At 30.9% G+C, this 20,806-nt stretch overlaps 1 protein-coding gene across 1 annotated transcript; it reads right to left on the bottom strand.

Moving 5' to 3' along the window:
• Positions 1 to 9,642: 9,642 nt before the first annotated feature.
• On the bottom strand, positions 9,643 to 13,959 carry LOC132951361 (uncharacterized). Its single transcript, XM_061023177.1, has 4 exons — positions 13,622 to 13,959; positions 10,774 to 10,942; positions 9,809 to 9,954; positions 9,643 to 9,718 (listed from the first exon to the last, which is right to left on the bottom strand). The coding sequence occupies exons 1-4, from the start codon at positions 13,957 to 13,959 to the stop codon at positions 9,643 to 9,645; spliced, it is 729 nt and encodes a 242-aa protein (XP_060879160.1).
• Between the last annotated feature and the right edge of the window lie 6,847 nt (positions 13,960 to 20,806).

The raw sequence follows: 20,806 nt of genomic DNA, 5'->3' as shown, positions 1-20,806 counted from the left end.
AAATTGTCCGTAAACAGCTCAAAATATTTTGAACATTTTATCAAGTACGGCAATTGATAAAATAAACACGTAGTATAAATTTTAAAATACAATTTTATGAATTCCTAACTCAAAATAATTCTATAATTTTGTCAAAAACCAATTTTGCGTAAAAATTCCCGTTTTTCTTTCATTTTTTTTTGTTTCTCCTGGTGCTTTTGAAAACCTCCCCAATGCACCGACTAGATTCACTTTCCCATCGAACAAGATACTGAAGTGGAAAATGAGATGCATTATTTCGACTATTTATCATGTACATGGACACAAATAAACAAAAAACACACGTCATTGTAAAACCGACACATTCATCGGTCCGCTCAGAATCTAAAATAATAAATATTAAATGTTATATTATACGTGTAGCGCATGAGTCAATAAATTACACCTACCTATGTTTAAAAAAAAAATAACATTGATTGGAATTTAGAAGAAAAGTAATTTAATTAATTCATTTGTCAGGTCTTCCTGTTGTACTTTGTTGTTATTATTACGTTGCACGACCTATTTCGCGTCACTGTCTGACGTCTGTCCAGCGAGAGCCCACCGCAGCCCGACGGAAATTGGTTCTTCTGAGCATTTCCACGTGACACCTTGCCATAGTCAACAGGTATCGGCAGGGTGTGGGGTGGACGTGCAAAATCTGAGACGTGTTCTCTCGCTGGACATAGTATAGGTTGCCCTTATGTTGTATCATGCATAATAAATTATAAAAATTATAATTAAAACTATTAACTAGGTTAAGTAAACATTCATATTATGTAACAGGTAAAATACCATAACAAAACAAATCAAATCATACAATACTCAATAAGCTAAGTAACAGCATAGAAACAATTATGCATTCCACCAAATTAGGATAAGATAACAATTATTATGTAATACAATAACAATTAGTAAAATTTTAAGCATAATCAATAAGTATGATGTAACTAGGTTAAACTTAATAGCGATACTACCAATAGTGTTTCGATTGTAATATTGATATATAAGTAATATGGGAAGACAGAAAGAGGGTCAGTGAGTGGTGATCGTGAGACTCAGTTACCACTGACCACCAGTGTTAGAACCAGGTGGTGATCGCGTGTCTCGATCGCCACTGGACGTCAAAGTTTAATAAATGTGCTTATTATAAATATAAAGTTCGTTTATTTGTGTACGCCGGTGAACGGCGTACCTATACGACACTTAGAAGTCGAAGAATAAAATAATTAAGTTACTTACCAATAAGGAACAATAAAAAAAAAAGGTGGGTAAGTGGATGTCACTCTGGTGTACAGTAGGTGATAAGTGGGTCACTGTAATGAATGGTGTTAAATTTGAATTCAATGAGATAATATCATTGTATAAGAAAAACGATTCTGAGCGAAAACGGTCAGTCAGCCAAGTATATTACCAAGTATATTTGATGATATTATTGTGAATAAAGTAATTTATATATAACCTATTTACGTGGAGCCTTGTTTTCAATTTTCAATCCTTACCTATAAAAGTTGAACATTTTATAAATTTTTAACTACAAAATAATTATTACATTTTAAATTTGATAAATTTTGTAAAAATTTGAACTTTAAATGCTTATAAAAAAAAATTGTGCCTATATATTTTCAATATTTTTCAACTGCTATTGTAACAATATAACAGGAGCCTTTTATTACATGTTCACGCTTTTCTACCCAACAAATAAAATTTTAATCATATTTATAGAAAAAAAAACTAAAAAAATTGAAAACAGACAATGTCCGTAAACAGCTCAAAAAGTGTAAAATTATTTTCAAAATTTTATCGTGTATAGAAAATGCTAATATAACCATTCAGTGAAATTTTCAAGTATCTACAGTCATACGTTTTTTAATTACAACAAAATAAGAAAATCGTTACACGAGAAATCGAGTGAATATCAAATGTTGTGAAAATATGAATTTCAAACGCTCATAAAAATTTAATTTGACTTTCTTGTAGACATTTTTTTTTTTGATAAAGGTAGACAAACTTATGGATAATCTTGTATTACATTTTCAAATTTTAGATTTAAAAAGAAAAATTTTTATGAATTCTCAACTCAAAATAATTTGCAAAATTTCGTGATTTTTCCGTATTTTGTCAATATTTGAACTTTAAATGCTTATAAATAAAAACTGTGACTAAGGATTTTTAATTTTTTTCATCTGCCTTTGAAACTATAACCTAGGAGCCTTCTATTAAATTTTCAAGCTTTTCTACTCAACAGATAAATTTTTATTAATATTTATAGAAAAAAAAACTAAAAAAAATGGAAATTGACAATGTCCATAAACAACTCAAAATAAGTCAAAATATTTGGGAAATGTTATGGTGTATAGGAAATGCAATTATAAACATTCAGTCAAAATTTCATGTCCCTACGGTCATTTGTTTTAGAGTTACACCAAAAACCAAAATCGATTTTCTCAAAAACAGATTTTGCGTAAAAATTCCCGTTTTTCCTTAATTTTTCTTTTGTTTTTCACGTTGCTTTTGAAAACTACTGGGAAATTTTTACTTTTGACCTCCCAAAGTACCAACTAGATTCACTTTCCTATCAGAAAAGTTACTGTTGAAAAAAATCCAAGCACTCTTACTGACCTAAAAAATGAAAAAATTTAAAAAAAACACACATCATTATAAAATCAATACATTCATCGCTTCGCTCTGAATCTAAAATGGGCTGAGTAAGTTTAAAAAACCACCCTGTATAGAGTTGTGTGGTGTGACGAGATTCCGAGAATTTCGGTCTATATATTAACCAGTGTAGGGCTCGGATTTTGAGGCATAATATTATGCTTCTTTTTTATATATGAGATAAAAATCTAATTGTTATACATAAATTCGTTTTATGTCATTCTGATTTGAAATAAACTAATTAATTTTTGCTTTTTTCGGCTTCTTTGCAATTATTCCAGCTGTGGCATTTTAATGTGTTTATTATGCTATAAGTATACTATGTATAGCTATATGAAAAAAGTTTTAATTTAATTAATAAGAAACCTAAAAACCGGGAAACGCACTAAATTTATTGTTATTGGATTATTATTGTTTTCGTTGCAAATCTAGCAAAATACATGGTAGTTAATTCTTTTTTTTTTTTATTCAATTTTATTCCTAGTTCAAACAATTTTATGCTTTTTCAGGGTTCCGAACGGTAAAACGGTACCCTATTACTAAGGCTCCGCTGTCCGTTCGTCCGTCCGTCTGTCACTATGCTGTATCTCATGAACCATGAAAGTTAGAAAGTTGAAATTTTCACAGATTATGTATTTCTGTTGACGCTATAACAGCAAACACTAAAAATCCTAGAATATATGATATAAGCACTGTCGCCAACATGTTTATAGCTGATGATGGTACGGAATCCTTCGTGCGCGAGTCCGACTCGCACTTGGCTGGTTTTTTGTTATTAATTGTGCTTTAAAATCCAAGACCTATGGCAATAATCATTTTTGAGAGGTACCTTTTATAGTCTGTAATAATCATAATATTATGTTACCGAGCGCACATCTATTACAATATTAACAATAACAATATGTACTAAATTGTATTGATAATCAACGGTACTATAAAATATAATATTGTTGAGTAGCCACTTTAGGAGCCTCGAGCCACTAAGTGTATACGATACATCCAGCTAGTCGACAAACGCCGTCTGTTTCTATGGAGGATTACACGCCGGGCAACTAGCCAAGACAGTATAGACATATACACAAAGTTACCTTTATAATTCGCCTCCACAGCTGTAAAATTTTACAAATAAGAATTTATCATGTTTTCACAGGTTATAGATTGGTTAGCCTATACCTACCTATTATAGTATAGTACTATAACAATATATGGGTTTGGAAAATCCTAGGAAAACTTTGGTAAAACAATCGCATACAAATTGTATTATGTATATCATGTATTATGTCTTTGACGACCTAAGACTTAAGAGTCTTAGTATTAGTTTTAGTTTTCGTCGTCTATAACAGTATACATTTCAAGTACGTAACTACTATAGATATTATCATTATAGGCATTATAATATCGTCGTCGGTTCGTTTACAAACCAACGACCTGCGACACATTTTTGCGCATCATTTCGGTGTTCTTTTTAACCGCTGCAGTGTCTATATAAGATATAGAGATATTGTGCTTCTATTAGTGCTTCCGGGGTTACCGTATCGACTCGGTATTATTTGGTTACCGCCTTACCGGTGAAGGGGATTTGAACGCCGTCATCGATATCAAAGGACGTGTAGGTACAACTTACGTACATACCATGTCTGTTTCGCATGGCAGGACGCGTATCCTTCACGCTGCACCCACGCGCTCCGAATAACTCCACTGGGTCAAACAGACCGTTTGTCAATGTATCTATGAGTCTATTTTTATGAAAACGAACGTTTTTTCTGTCCGCTGTAGACTATAAACAACTACTGAGCGATTTGCGCGTGGTTTTTTGCATAATGGCCTGCGTTGTCCGCTGAAGGTTTAAAGCTATATTGATGAATTCCTCGATCTGGCCGATGGGTATCTAAAAGTAGTACCTACCTATTACCACATAACCAGTAGTTTGAGATGGACGCAAAACAAAATTTATAAGTGTTTTTGATGATTTCCCTGGAAAACATAATTGTCAAATTTGGTAGCGTACCTAATGGTAGCGTAGCAACGAACGTGGAGACGCAGTAAATAATAATAATGTAAGTATAATAATATGTAAAATGTAAATATAAAAATCGAACTAAGTACAATAATTGATATCAATTTTTCAAATGGTGTTCAGTCAATGTATGCATGTATATGATATATAATATTATGTTGTATTGGTATACTGAAATTTATCAATATTGTGATATTATCAAAAAGTAGTTATTATGTTTCAATATATTTTGTTATGTTGGATGTGATCATAATATTGTTGACGTCCCGAAACTATCCTTGTAAAATTCGATCGGAGTTCGACCTGTTCACCGGGACCCACGGTCATTAAATCAAAGTTAATATAATTTTTACAGGGGCGGCGTCGATGTATTATGCATCGAAATATAAATTTTGCATAATATAAAACATAATAACATTATCCTCCATGACTTGGGTACCTACGTAGGTAATCTGAGTTATACAGGTACAAGTGTTGTACAACGATATGCGATCGTATTTCATTATGATATAATGTTGTACGAAACACGTATCGATGTGATACACAATATAATATTGTGAAATGTATGAATACTCAACATATATAGTGAGTACCGATTAGTACAGGTGGTTGTTTACAAACAAACGACACGTATGACTCGTTCGAATCAGCGTTATCGTTCAGGTTATAAATAATGTAATATTATGTTTGTCAATTCCAGAATACAATATTATACTCTTATCCTATAGTCTATATCCTGACCCAGGACGTGTGTGTGTGTGCGTAATTTTTTACTTTTGCACGAGAGCACGTATAGTATGCGATGCGCACACCGCAGGGTCCACGTAAATAAATCCTTATTAGTAGGGATTTCGACCCCGCCGGAATGTAATTTAATTTAAAGCTTATTTAATTCTACACGGCTAAATTCAGGATCATCATAACGTAACGAACGATCTTGCCGGAGTTTAATTCCAAATGATTATGTTTCGGTTTCTTCGTCGTGCGTTTTTCAAAAAACCGCGTAGGCAGTTGGTGGTGACCTTTCCCGGTCCGGACACGCATCGCCAATAAAAGTTAAAACAAAGTACGGTCCGCTGCGATCGACACACACGCTTATCGTAATAATTATTATTGTATTGTATAGGGGTGGGCATTTTTTCCGCGAAGGAAAAAAAAAACTGTTTTCTTGTTATAGCTCGACAGGGTTGTTAATAGGCAAACAAATCGTTTCGAGATAATATAACATTATATTATACTCTACGCTGACAATTCATATTATATATCATTATAGCGTACCTTATATATATTATAAAAATCTCGTATATACATATATATAAATGAATGTTTGTGTGTGTGTGTCCTTTATGCATTCCTAAACGGCTGCACCGATGTTGATGAAATTTGGTACAGAGATAGATTAGACCTCTGGGCAGAAGATAGGCTAATTTAAAAAGGGAGAGGACCAACTCCGTTAGGTGCTCAAACAGGGATTTTGAGATTCCCGATGGAAATTTTTGTTTATAAATGGTTGCCTTGGGTTTTAAATAAAACATATTATCCATATAGAGTTGGCATTTTTAATGGGAAACGAAGTGCACGGGATCAGCTAGTCTATAATATAGACCGTATAGGTATGTCCACTTCATAAAATATAAATCATGAAAGAACTCCGCCGAGAAAATGGTGAAATTTTTTTTTTTTTTACATTTAAATAAGGCTTCAACATCTAAGGTCATTAGCCTGAGTTATTTAGTAGGTTTTATTACTGTGGGGGAGAGTACGGTTTGTTTATATAACACGACGTGTATGTGTGGACAGGATTTGCCTACTTTCCCTCTAAAAAGCGCGGGTGGTCACCCATCCGGGAACTAGTACTGGCACTTAAAAGGACATCAGAGACTGAAGCCAGACACCGCGCCACACCACGCCATAATGTACAACATTATTTTTTCCTTTATTTAATGTATTATAGTAATTAGCTTTCTGCCACTGCATTACTGAACATGTATGGCTTATAAACAATTAAATACAATACATATTAATACAATAGGCATATATGTATGTGATACAATATTATAGGAAATTGACAGATATTATAAGAAAATAAATAAACGACGAATTCAGATTAATATGGGTACGCCAGTCGGGTTCGGTATGGCTGCAGCCAGAATAAACACAATATAATAATACCTAAATTATTATATAATATTATATTTAGGTGAATTTAGTCGGGCGCAGCTTGTACGCAATATTAATGTCGATACGAATGAAATATTATCCGCTAACGGTATAATATGTATATTAAAATACGCAGGCTACCTGCGAAACAGTATAATGTTGGTAGGTAGGTAGGTAGGTAGCCGGTCTGTGCACGAGGCTCTGCAGAAAAATTGATTTCGTTCCTTATTTTCTCTTTCCCCGCCACCGTCCTTTGTCCCTGCCGGGTGCACCCGTATACGCAATAATAGGTATAATATTATTATATGGTAATATCGCCTGCTGGGTCGGCGTGAAATAGTGCGACGGGTCGTAAAATAGTATATAGTGGGTAGATATAGCTAGGGGTGCGGGAGAAGGCCGGTTCGCGTATGTAAATTTTCCGACATCAGCCGATCTCGCCGGTTTTATTGTAAAAAAACGCGAAATTTGACGTTTAAAATAATATCGCAATATCGTCGCACCCTCCCCTACGATCACCACTTCACCCTCCCCTTCGACCGCCACAGCGGGGGCCAGCCTATATGTATAATTCTCCTAAATTATGCAACTTGTATATTATTATTAAATACATGGTAAAAAACGCGTTCGATAAATCGAAATCGACAATAACACGTCGTCACGAGTATAATATAGTATTCTCAAAACCATCATTCCTCCCCTGTTTGTATCATTAATAACTATGTAACCTAAATAATATTTAAACACCGCTCGGTATACCTATATTATATTATTATATTATGATTTCGCGTATTATTGTTTATATTATAACATTTCAAGTCGCTAGTCGATTGTTGATATAATATAATGTGTATAGGTACACCTACTATTAATTATTATTATTATTATTATTATCATTGTCACACAGTCGACTTATTCATAAATAATAACGATATTGTATATTATATTGTAGTCGGCGTTGATTAATCCCACTGTGAAACATCGTAGCGGGCGAGTTTCAATTTAAAATCATTCATACGCTTACATATCGTATTATTATTATGCCATATATATTATGTATGCCGTTCGCATATATTATTTAGGTACATATTTTCCAGAAATCGTGAACGCGGTGCTACGATACAAGCATTTGTAAACTATACCCTGGTATCCGCGTTTTCCACCCACAGTAGGTACCTACCTATAATTCCGTTATCGATAGATGTTTTTATCGCGTATACGTTTTTTTACGAGTTTTTTCTGTACGCAAATATTATTATTATTATCGTGTCAATAATTTCGACCGCAGGTATATTTCGGAAGAAAGACACACACACGAAGTATTTATTTGTTGTTGAGCGTGTGTGTGTGTGTGTGTGGGGGGGGGGGGGGTAATGTGATAAAATACGCTATTTGTCGTGTGAGCTGTTAACCTCTTTAAATCATGGAACTCGTGATGACCAATTCGACGATGCATATAAATTAGACCTGTACACGTAAAGCAAAACATGGTAAATAATACCTATTAAAAACAGCGCTCGCCAATAACGGTTGCCGACGACTTTCCGAATAATTGCAGCGAGCGCGACTGTTGTACGGAATCACTTGGCAGATTTCAAGATGACTGTTTCCCTAGGCGTAAGATAAGGTGCGGGTACATAATTTATAAGCGCACAAAATGTTTGGCTACATATATTTTAGCCCTTTCGTCCTCACACCGGAGCGGGGACAGCAGCAGTAAGCTCACGCCATAATATGCAATCGCATAAAACAAATCAGCAATGGTATCATAATATGTCGCCATGACGGTAACTGCAGCGGCATTTTGTATAGAAAACCCGCGTTAATCTTAAGCTTAATACCCATAATATATAACGTGCACACGTATATAGTGTCACCGTCAAATATATATATAATAGGTGTACACGCTAAACCTATATATATGTTTAGTATGACACGATACATATATATCTATATATAAGCATTACACATGTATAGATTAGGTTAGCACTGTAGCTATGATAATATTGCACGGAGCATAATAAATCAGCACGGTCCGACGTTTATTCTACCAAACAATTATTATTGTAATTATAATTATTACCGTCTATACATAATTATACAGATACATTTATACCGTTTTATATACTTAGGAGGTCTTAGGACCTATAGGTTTCGGTAAAAATAAAATTACACCTACTACAATTCGTGCAACATAAAAAAACACCTTTTTATTACATTATATTATAATATTCAACGGCGAGTTTGTATAAACGGACTGCGGTGTGTATGATATTACCGTTCGGTCTACAGTTTGATCCGCAGTTTTGTAGGTACTACAGACTTAAAAGGCAATAAAATATAAATTATTATATTATTAGTTACTTTGTTTTCAAATAAGCGATATTCGATTATTTGGTCAAATACGCTATATTATTATAATGTGCTCCTAAACAGTGAACCGCATTGTCTCTTAAGTATAGGTTTTTTTAAAACTATTTATGATTATTACGCTTCGGTGGCTGTTGTCGAGTTATCACAAGCTATCACAATCTTCGATTTCACTTAAAGTCATTCTATAATTTAAGCAGTGTACCTATGTATTTGGTCTCCATGCGGACATGTGGTTGTCAATCGATTTGTCTAAAATTATTCTTAAATTCTCAGTTAAACAAGCAAGGAATACCAGGAATATAGTGTAATAACTAATAAGTTTTATCTTTAATACTATAATAATCTAAGGTTTGTTGATAGAATAATGCAAAATCGTCCATTTTTGTACTATAAACTTTCACAAATCACTACTACACTTAAATGAATGATTGGTCGTGCATTAAATAATATATGCGTTTTGCATTCGGCCCAATGGATTGTCTGATCATAACTCTATATTAATAAACAGTGTTATAGAATAAAAAATTAATATTTTTTACTCTTCGGGTTCACATATTTTTATAAACAAATAAACATACATACCCAATATTTTGTATGTTTTTGTAATTGCTTAAGGTTATTTTTGTAGTCCACACTGTTATCTTGGAACACACAGGTTTAATGTGCAATCCTATACCATTGATATCAGTTATAACAGCTGCAAATTTGTCGCCAACTATGTGTAGTACCTGCAGCACAGTAGGTATTGTATGTAAATATATAATATTACGTGTTTTTAATATTTAAGTTTTTGGGCAGGGTAGGTACTCATATTTTTACTTTCACAAATTGTTCGTAAGATTTTCGTTATCATGGTTACTATTATTAACAAAAACATAATATCTATGATTCACACATTTTCCTTTGAGTGGAAAATATCACGTAACCGTAATCCTAACCATATAACCATGTAACCCTATCTATCAATACCGGGAAGCCTAATTCGTTTTTTGAAGAAGCAGATTTTCGATATTTTCAGCAGTTTTTCTAAGATCAGATAAATAGAAAAAAGACTCATTCAATATGTGGAAGAAATAAATTAATTTAAGCAAGTATGACTTGAATATAACGATGTTGGGGTTCGTTTTTCAAATACGATTATTAGTGATATTCAACATTAGATAATTATAATAATGGTATGCAACTGCGTTGGAAAAAGCTTGAGGGGGCTTAGCCCCCATAAAAGTCCATAAACCCTCCTTCTTGTTTAGTTTTGTAGGCCCCCTACTCATATTGATGTTAATAATGTTAGCCCCCCCCCTGAAATTGTAATGGATTTCCGCCTATGAGTCTCAACGTTTAACGCAAAGGAGAGCGAATTCAATATTTTTTTTTTTAAATTATTACATTGAATTTTTTTGAAATTCATAATTTAATTATTAATTAATTATGAGTATTTTAATCCTATTTATTGGTTGAAAGTCTGAAACTATACTCAACTAATATTGTTAATAATTATTTTATGAAACATATTATATCCCTGCCGAATGTTAAAGTTTTATACGCACCATATTATTCCATATATTATGCAAATTGTGGTTATCTTTCAATATAATTATCCATCGCCCTGCATTTTCGTTACTTTTGTGCTCCCAGGCGGGTACGCTCTTTTCGCTGAACACAAATAAACATGTGTTTAAAGATTTTGCCGATGGTTGAATGATGTGGTTGAGGACTCTAGACATGATAAATTATTATTTTAATTGTTAGTGATACTATTTTAAGTACCTACTTACCTAAATAAGCTTGATAAAAAAAAAAATTAATACAAATCACAGTGTAATGTGATTTAAAAAATTATCTACACAAAATATTACAATGCATATATATTTTATCCGTATAAAGCCTTCGACATCAACAATTTAAATTTCTATCTCAAACTGACATGGGAGACATCGAACAACTATACTTGAACGGGCGCATATAAACTCCGCCACAAGTAGGTACCTTTTTTTAGTGTAAACTCCACCAGGAAAAAAAATAAGTAAAATTGCGTTCATGTAAACTCCACCAGTGAAGAAAATCAAGTAACGGTATACAATTAATACCTACCCATTATTATTAAAAATAAAAATCATCATAATTTTATAATATAATAATCACCCTTACTAATATAAAACTTAAAAATAACAATAATAATTGTCCGAAAAAATCATACATCTGGCATACTGGTTATGGCCAGTATTACGTAAAAAATTCATGATAGATAATTGTAATAATCATAAAACATGTAGGTTTGTTATATTATAATATTTTGAACTGTGAACTAAAATTATGGAAAACAATTTGTAGATATTGTAACTATTAAGTCTAAAATAAATACATTATTATAACTATTCGTAACGTTATCTCTAACACCCATCATTTTTTTTCCTTTTTCATTTTTTAGTTTGTTTAGTTGACATATATTTTACATAAGCAAGGCCTTAACCTTGGCGGAGTTTCCACATACACATTCCAGGTAAGAAACTGGCGGAGCTTACATTAGACCATTTCATTACCTTTTTATCTAACCGGTATTTTGATGGAGTTAACCATTGGACCCAACATGGACCTTACACAATTACCTTACCTGCAGGATTCGATTTTTCCCGAAAAGAGTGGAAAACATTAAAGAGAATTCGAACAGGCCATGGACGATGTGGGTATTTATTGCATTAACGGGATCATTCCCGACTCTAAATTGTGATTGTGTGTATGATATCCAAACAATTTATCACATAGTAAAAGACTGTCCCATAAGAAAAGATGATGGCTGGAATGCCTTTATCAACGCAACCACGAATGCCATCTTATGGATACAAGACCAACTTGATCTGAATTTATAAAGTTATTATTATGCTAATTTTTATTATTCCTATTATTTATCGTCATTTTTATGATTATTAATACTAAATTGAAAAACATTGAGTGGTTTTATAATCGTTGAAGACATTTTATGGATTCTATTTTACATTTTTATTCGAACAAATATTTGGACTACCCGCAAATACTAGCCCATCTATAATTACTACGAAAAATAGTAATTTTATCTATTCTTGCATATCTCTTATTATGCTAAAAACCATCCTTCGTTTAATGTATTTACCCAAGTGACTATGTTTCGCTCGTTAAAATTTCCGAAAACTTCGGCATTGATATACCTGGATAAAGATAATAAGGCAAATTTGATCTATGCGAATTAAACATAAGTAGTTTAAATTATTAACTCGAATAACAAAAAATAAGTAGGTATTAGCAAGAGTTAGGTATGTCTTATAAAAAAGGTTGTTAATGACTAATTTTGATTTAGTTTATTCTTCGAATTGTTTTGATTTTGATGAAAATTGTTAATTTACCACATAGCTAAATTGTTGAATTATTTGAATTTAAATTGTATAACTTCACAATCAGTTAAATCTTTTATTCTTTTTCAATTTAATTTTGAACCAACGGTATTCAAAACGCATCATTAATATTATTCTATGTTTGCCAATGATACAGCAATACTGGCAACTGATGAAGACCAGCAAACTGCGACTGATCAACTTCAACGAACACTTAACAACGTTTCCAATTGGACCAAGCGTTGGAAAATCAAAATTAACAGCGACAAATTGGTACACGTAAATTAAAATTTGCGTGAAAGTGTATACTACCCAGTATGGTTGTATCAGCAGATCATCCCACAGAACTATTCTGCAAAATACCTAGGAATGCACCTCGATTCACGATTAAATTGGAAACATCATGTTCACCAGAAAAAACTGCAAATCAAACTGAAATTGAGGAAACTTTATTGGCTGATCGGTAGACACTCCGAATTAGATCTCACATGCAAATGTCTTTTAAATGTAGCGATAACTAAACCAATATGAACCTATGGAATACAGCTGTGGGGCTGTGCCAGTAAGTCCAATATTGAGATTATCCAACGTTGCCAAAACATTGCTCTCCGTACTATTGTCGCAGCATACCGGTACGATAGAAATTACATTATCCACCGAGATTTGATGATGACCTCCATCCAGGACGAGATTACCAAGTTTGCCAGAAAACACGAAAAAAGACTAGATAAACACACCAATCCAGCAGCAATTCAACTACTTGATAACTCTCGAGACATTAGGCGTCTCAAACGCCGAAGACCATATGACTTAGTATAAATTATTAGACTAAGGCTGGGACCTCTCCACTGGGAGTGATAACCCAAATATGTTTTTTTGTATATATTTACTAAATATTTATTCATTAATTTATTAATATTTAATATGTATATACACCTCTTAAATGTATTGTTAAAGATCATTGATCGTTATAATAAAAAAAAGCCATCGAGTGGTTTAAAAAAAAAAAAAATTACTATTATTAACTTACTTCCACAGATGAGTAACATCACGAACGGTTTCAATTTTTGTCAATGATTCTTCCCATGGATACCTTAAATTCAACTTTGAAGGATTTCTATACCAAAATGTCCAAGAGTTTATAGGATATACCATTGCAACATCCGAGTATAATGATTCAGTAGAATTGTTAATTTTTTCGTTAGTTTCAATGTTTTTCATTAATTTTTGGTACTCGTCGTATATATTTGGTTTCGATTTAATACTTTTATTTGATTCAATAATAATCTCAGGACACTCAAACTGAAAATAACCGTTGATGAGGTTCGTAATTAGTATACAATGAGATAGGCAATAGTTGTATTGCATCACGCTACTGCTATATTAAAGTGTAATTTATTATAATATGAAAATCCGAATGTATAAATGTCCGGATTATTATTATTATTATCATTATTTCTTTTTTTTTGACCTAATGATAATCGCTTATTATACAACAATACAATTAACAATCCATTTCAATATTGATGGTTTTCAATTAATATTTTTATCAACTGGAACAAGAAGTGTGATTACAAAGCTCTAACACAGATTAAAATTAATAAATATGAACATTTGTCAAATTTGTATTTTCTTGTCTGTTTAGTGTTACCTAGTTTTATATTGAAATAATACAGATTTTTATATATTGACTTTTACATTTACAAATATTTAATAGTTGTTATTTATTACATACCACACAACAAATATTCGCATAATGAAAAGTTGTGTACAATACAAATTAGTTTGATTAATTAACTTTTTTATTAATTCATTACACAATGCACGTTAGGTGATTACTCAACGCGAGGAACTATTACAACGTATATTACTCACATATTTAATCAGCTTTATGTAAAACCAAATAAAAACCTTATTGATAGCATTTTTTAATTACAATTGTCTAAATCAAATTATATTTAATAACTTGTATTTACATAATATTATTAACGAAGCTACCGAACTATTCATAGACTATTCATAAATTGTATGATATTAATATTATGTATATTACGAATATAATAAGTTCATCAATTAAAATCATACCTGTTCATTTTTTTTAAGACTATATTCCATCTTAATATAGGTAATATTACAATATTTATTTTTACAAACACATAAGTACTGAAAGTTGAATACAAAAAAAAATAATAATAAATAAATAAATAACTTAATAACTATTATGTTTGATGTCAAGGAAACAAAATATTGTATTAGACTGAATATTAATAATAAGAATAAAGTATTTGAAATATTACTATTACACATTACGCATCAATCATTAGTAAACTAATTGTAAGCCAGAGGCTAAAATATAATTTTTTCCGTACTACACACTTTATACTAAACTTGGAGTTACCGTGGGGGGCTTTTCCTTTTTTGAAACAACATACATATGTTAATGGTTCTTTCAAAAGAATAGGTACCTACATTCATTAACTATTGTTTGATAATTTATTATTTGTATTATTTAACGTATCGATCATTCGAAATATATATATTTTTTTTTATAATATTTTAAATATTATATCTATATTAAAACTATATTGTAAAACTTGTAAAAACGACTCCTAAAATAATAATAACTATTATTGATATTTAAAATTCTTTTTTTAAATAAAAAATTTTTCAATTTATAAAAAAAAAATTGTAAAAAAAGTCACTAGTTAGTAGTTAATAGTTATTACAGGCCATTACACACTTTTTAATTTCGTATTCCACACTTAATATTTTGTACTACACAAAGTGTGTCGTACTACATACAATTTTAGTCCCTGTTGTAAACTACGTATTAGTTTTTTTTTTTTATAACAGGCATATTTCTGTGTTCATATATGTATAGGCACATACACCGAGGGAACTATAATAAAAACATTTTTCACCGTATCTGCTTCGATTTTTTTTACAAATTGTTTAACTAAAAATTTGAATCTGTGTATTTGTCAAAAATGTTTATTCTATGTGTTTATATAAGTTTAATAACACTGTTCACTTCATTAAGTAATACTCATTGGCTCAGTAGTATAAACCTAACACATTGTAAATAAATAAATATAAGATATAAATATTTTGTTGATCTGTTTAATACATTAATGTATAAAACTCAATAGAACTAGAAATAGATTACACAATACTATACATAATTGACCAAAATGTTAGTTTTTAAATACGTCTTAGTCAAATGTTTACGTATTATAAGATATTTTATTTTGAAGTAAATTTGTTTAGGGAGGAGAGAGCATTTCATTTTTCATTTTTTTTACTTACAACATTATTTAAACGTCTAATAATGACTTATAAATTCCAACAACATAAATTATTAGTTATAATAATCTATAATTTTATATTATTTGATGCGTCTATTCATACATTAATCTATAATCTATATATTAGGTATATATTATTTATAGATACGTGGTTTAACTGATTTACTAGGCATAATATGCTTTATAGTGAGCATAAAATAACTTTAGACTTAAGTGTAGGGAAATTGACTATTCAAATTTTTATATTATAATATTTGTTTAGATAAATTGCCATGGCTACTGTATTATTTTTTTACATTCTAAAAAAAGACAAATATAATATGTGTCCTTAAAAGCATTCTAATATAAAATTAATGTATTCAGCGCTATATTTTTCTTTTTTTCTCTTTTGTCGTCGTTATTCTTTTCGTAATATGAAACCTATAATTTGTCTGATCGTTAAGTTCCTACATTAAGTTGAAATTATCAAGCATTTTGTCTTGATCCGTAATTCATTATTTACAACTTGACCTTTTTTTTTTTTCGCGTTCCCGTGTTTCTACGAGCTTTTTAATTTTTCAACCCCCTTCGTTTCCGATATAATTATACCTCTATGGCTATATCTAGAGGTATATATTTATAACAAGTGTATCCTATTGGTCGTATATTCACGAGTAATTTATAGCCAGACCCCTCTACCATGCCCTAAACTTTGTACCGAATAGGTATATAATCAGGCGATCGGCGTGCCAGCACATGAAACATATCAAAAGGAAATTAAATATTTATCGTTAACAAAAATTGAAAAAAAAAAAAATAAAATATATATCGCGAACAAAAGAAACTATTGTTGTTGTTATTTTTGGTTTATTCCGAAACAATGGTTTTATTATTCGATATTTACATTGCTGTATATGGAAGATGAAAAGTTGTAAACAATACCATTGGACATATACCTGTGTGCATTGATAATAAATTAATATTTTTCTGAAAAACCGGATCCATAAAATATGAAATTAATAATGGGATATTTTAATGTTCATCTGTCTTGTCATATCGCATGAGTTTTCCACTATTAGGTATACGGTTTCACCCACAGTTTGGCCGTCAATTTGCCACTGCGCTCGTTCAAACAATTTATATTATTGTGGTTTTCCCGTGCACCTGGGAGCCCTTATACCTTTTTCTGACAGCGGGACCCTTATGTATGTAGACTGTAGAGAGGTGGGTAGCTTTTTTTTAACGCTCCAAATCCAAACCATCATTCTTCAACGTCAAATGCAAACCGATATCTTTGAAACGTGTCAATACTTGGACTTGACCTTTGTTGTAGGTTTACTATTGTATATTTTATTTCACCTTTAACAATTTTGTTGGCATAATGTTATTTATTTGGTCCCGACGATTATATTGTTGTGTACCTACATTTTAAAAACTCCGTAGGAAAATGAAATTGTGTGTATAGATATTTAGTACTTATATACATTCAAATTAATAATTATTATTATTAACGTTGACGGAGAACGTTATAATTGGTAATTATTATCGAAATATAAGCTAGGTTAGGTATAGACTATATAGGGATAATTTTCGTTATATATTTAAATTTCTTTTGTAAATTCTAAAACATTGGACTTTACGATGCTATTGAATACTATATTATATTGATATATACATAATACTATTTCGTATAAATCAGCTGTATAGATTTAATAATACTATACCGTTATATTGATATGAATTCACATTAAAATTAGTTGGCAGTATTTATATTCATATTAATCATTTTTGAGCTTTGTTTTTGTATCCCAAAATATACTGCACCAGGTTTTTCAATTAATTTGAACTTCAACTAATAATTTTGCATATTAATTAGTATCAAATGCATATTTTGAACGTATTTTAAGTGGCTTTTTACCTAACCATACATGCAAATTTCAGCATTTTCCGTTTTAGGTTGTTTATTAAAAACACCTATACATATTTTATTACCTATCAGGTATTAAAAGTACAACGTATTATTCAAATAAAGTGCGCGCCTTGCGCGTTTTTCCGTTTTAACAAAATATTTAACTTACAAATATAAGTATTGTAATATATTATTATATTATCTTTTTTCTTATTATACTTTTTATTTAAAAAAAAAACACTTTTACCTAAAATAAGTGTCAAAACCATAATTTAAGTTATAATATTACGAACGGCTTAATTAATTATTCATTTTTATATTCATTACTACATATAATGGTTACATATTGAACTTGATTATTTTAACTAAAGTATTACTGCACAAGAATGTAAGATTTATAATAAGTGCTTTGAAGTATGCTCGTGCTTGATGAATGGAAAGATGTATAATATATTATTTGAAAAAAGCAACGTAGATATACGCAACTGTCAACGCATTTATAAATATTTCGGTCTAAACTGCGTTTTTTAAATCATTTATAAAAAAAATGTGTGCACCCACTTATTATTAGACATTTTAATTTCGCCTATCGATATTAGTGTATTTTCCACTCCGAAGAAAATGTATGAATCATAAATATGTAAATTAATAAGTAACCATTAATTGTATAGTATTATAATTTACCTATCTAGTGGGGAATTATAGGCAGTTTTTACATTTTATTCGTTTCTACGATGATGAACAAAGCGTTACGCAAAATCGGTTAAAAAATATGAATGTTGGGGCAAAAAACATATTAAATATGTCAAAACAACAACGAAATTTTTATAATCTCAACAATATTGTCGAACACGATTTTACTAGGCACTTATCTTACTCGGAGTTTCGGATAAGGCAACATCAATTATTATCGTTACTATATAAGATCAGAACCACAAGACGTGTTCATATTGTGTTCGAAACACTAACGCGTAGCTATGAGTTATTTTTTTTTTTTTATTTTATTAAAACGTCGATGTAAACGGGTTATTTGGAAACCGGGGGCGGAAACAACAAATGTCGAAAATAAATGTCCAATGTATATTGGGTACAATTGTTGGTGGAAAAAAAAATACGACGCAGTTGGCTGAGACTCGAGATAACTGTTCCTCGGGAAAAACGCTTAGATAGCCCGCGATAACTACAGGTGCAAAATGGAGAGCAACAGATTTATGACGTCGTATATCTTTTCCCGCACGGCGGCCGAACGAAGTAAGGGTTTCCCCCATTTTATTGAGTGATCAATCCTTTTACCACTCGCTCCGGGCCCATTATTCCGTCGTGTGTGTGCACACGCCCGCGTGCAGGCTAGGGAGGCAAATGTCACTTTATCATCCTTATCGGATGTACGGGGGAAATATGTTTTCAAAAGAGCACAAAGAGATGCATGAATGAAACGTATCGTCGTTCTTTGTCCGCCGTGGAATCGTATATATCGACTGATTTCGATATCGACGGCGGCGACGGCGGCGTAGGTGTCATATTATCTAAACAGCGAAGTTTAATAATAGCCCCAAAATGATAGGTGGGTAGCGCAGTAGGTATGAATTATGCACATATTTTATATTTTAAGTGCTTTTTGAAATGCACTGGTACGTGCATATTTTTATTTTTAATTAAAACCGTGATGTTACAATATTTATTAATCTCTAATGTCCTATATTTAAAATAAATAAATAAAAAAAAACAACTTTTAATTTAATTTTATATATGACTGTAGGTATATGCGAGATCGGTTTAAATTTTAAATCAATGAAACGTTTGCATTATATAATGAAAATAAAAATGTACGAATGTATGCAATTCGTGTTCTAAATTATATTGTAAATTTCATAGGTACTATATATCTGTTTTCCGCGGTATTTGAGATGAATTTACATATACATTTTCATAATTTATTTGTATTTGTTTAAATTGATATTGATTTTTTTTATACTAAAATATCTAATCATGTTTAGTTTGCATTTTCTAAACAGTGCTTTGAAAACATACCCAATTTTTTCTAATAACTTAATATTAATTGATTGACTTTTTAAAAATTCCATTTTTGTTTCAAACAATGTTAGTGAGTGATTTATATTTATCTAAAATAGATCTGGTGATAGAATTTTGGTTCTCAAAGCTATAACAGTCGATATTTAAATTATTTTGAGAACAATATATTTTACTGATAAATAAACGACAGACCATAATGTACCTAATGTTCTAGATGTTTTAATGAGCACAACAATTTGACTGAAAATGAATGACAATTTTAAAGATATCATTTGTATTGTTCACTCAAATAGAATAAACAGAATACTTTGCGTTATATTTTCCCTTCATATTTTATATTATACAATATTAGCTAAATAACGTTGTTAATAATTATCAAGTTGAATTTGTAATCATAAAAATTAAATCTATACTTTTGGTTTAGATCTACCTATTTGATTTTGATCCCATAGAACATGTGTTAATATTATACGTTAAGAAATGTAAATAACTATATCGTTTTTTTATAATAATTTCTAATTTATCGAAATCACCGTAAGTCAATTAAAACAAAGTCCATTTGTATGTTTTCCGCAGGGTGTTTAAGTTTCTGAAACTTTCCTCATTTTACTGCAGTTCGTATATAATATAGCGTACCTATTACCAGAAAATTATTCATGCGTGCTCAAGCATCACCAAAGCAGTATATTCAAATTTAAATTTTAAATGTCAAGGTGTATTTCTTCATCGAAAATTACGCTAAAAGCCTATTCAAATAGTGAAAAAACAGAGACGCGTAAGACGGATGTCGTTCCTGCTCGGATGTGAACTATTGTCTATCACCAGCTTTTACATATTATATAGTTGAAAATAATGAAAAAGTGGTATTGGGTTTTATACTTTTTTTAAAAACACAAGTTATTTGAACATAGGTACTGTTAATTATTGTGATTGGTATTTTTTAAGTTTTAAAAATGGTTGGAATTTGTCGAAAACCAATGTCAAGACT

The sequence above is a fragment of the Metopolophium dirhodum genome, chromosome 8, assembly GCF_019925205.1.
Source record: "Metopolophium dirhodum isolate CAU chromosome 8, ASM1992520v1, whole genome shotgun sequence".
Lineage (NCBI taxonomy): Eukaryota > Metazoa > Arthropoda > Insecta > Hemiptera > Aphididae > Metopolophium > Metopolophium dirhodum.
The sequence above is the reverse complement of the archived record's forward strand: the minus strand, read 5'-3'. Positions and strand labels throughout refer to the sequence as shown.

Excerpts from the sequence above, each read along its gene's own strand:
- LOC132951361 (XM_061023177.1), bottom strand. The coding sequence starts at position 13,959 with ATGCAATACAACTATTGCCTATCTCATTGTATACTAATTACGAACCTC. Across the intron at positions 10,943-13,621 it reads GATGTTACTCATCTGTGGAA|AGTCCTCAACCACATCATTC; the intron begins GTAAGTTAATAA and ends TATCATGTCTAG. Across the intron at positions 9,955-10,773 it reads ATAATATATGGAATAATATG|GTACTACACATAGTTGGCGA; the intron begins GTGCGTATAAAA and ends ACTGTGCTGCAG.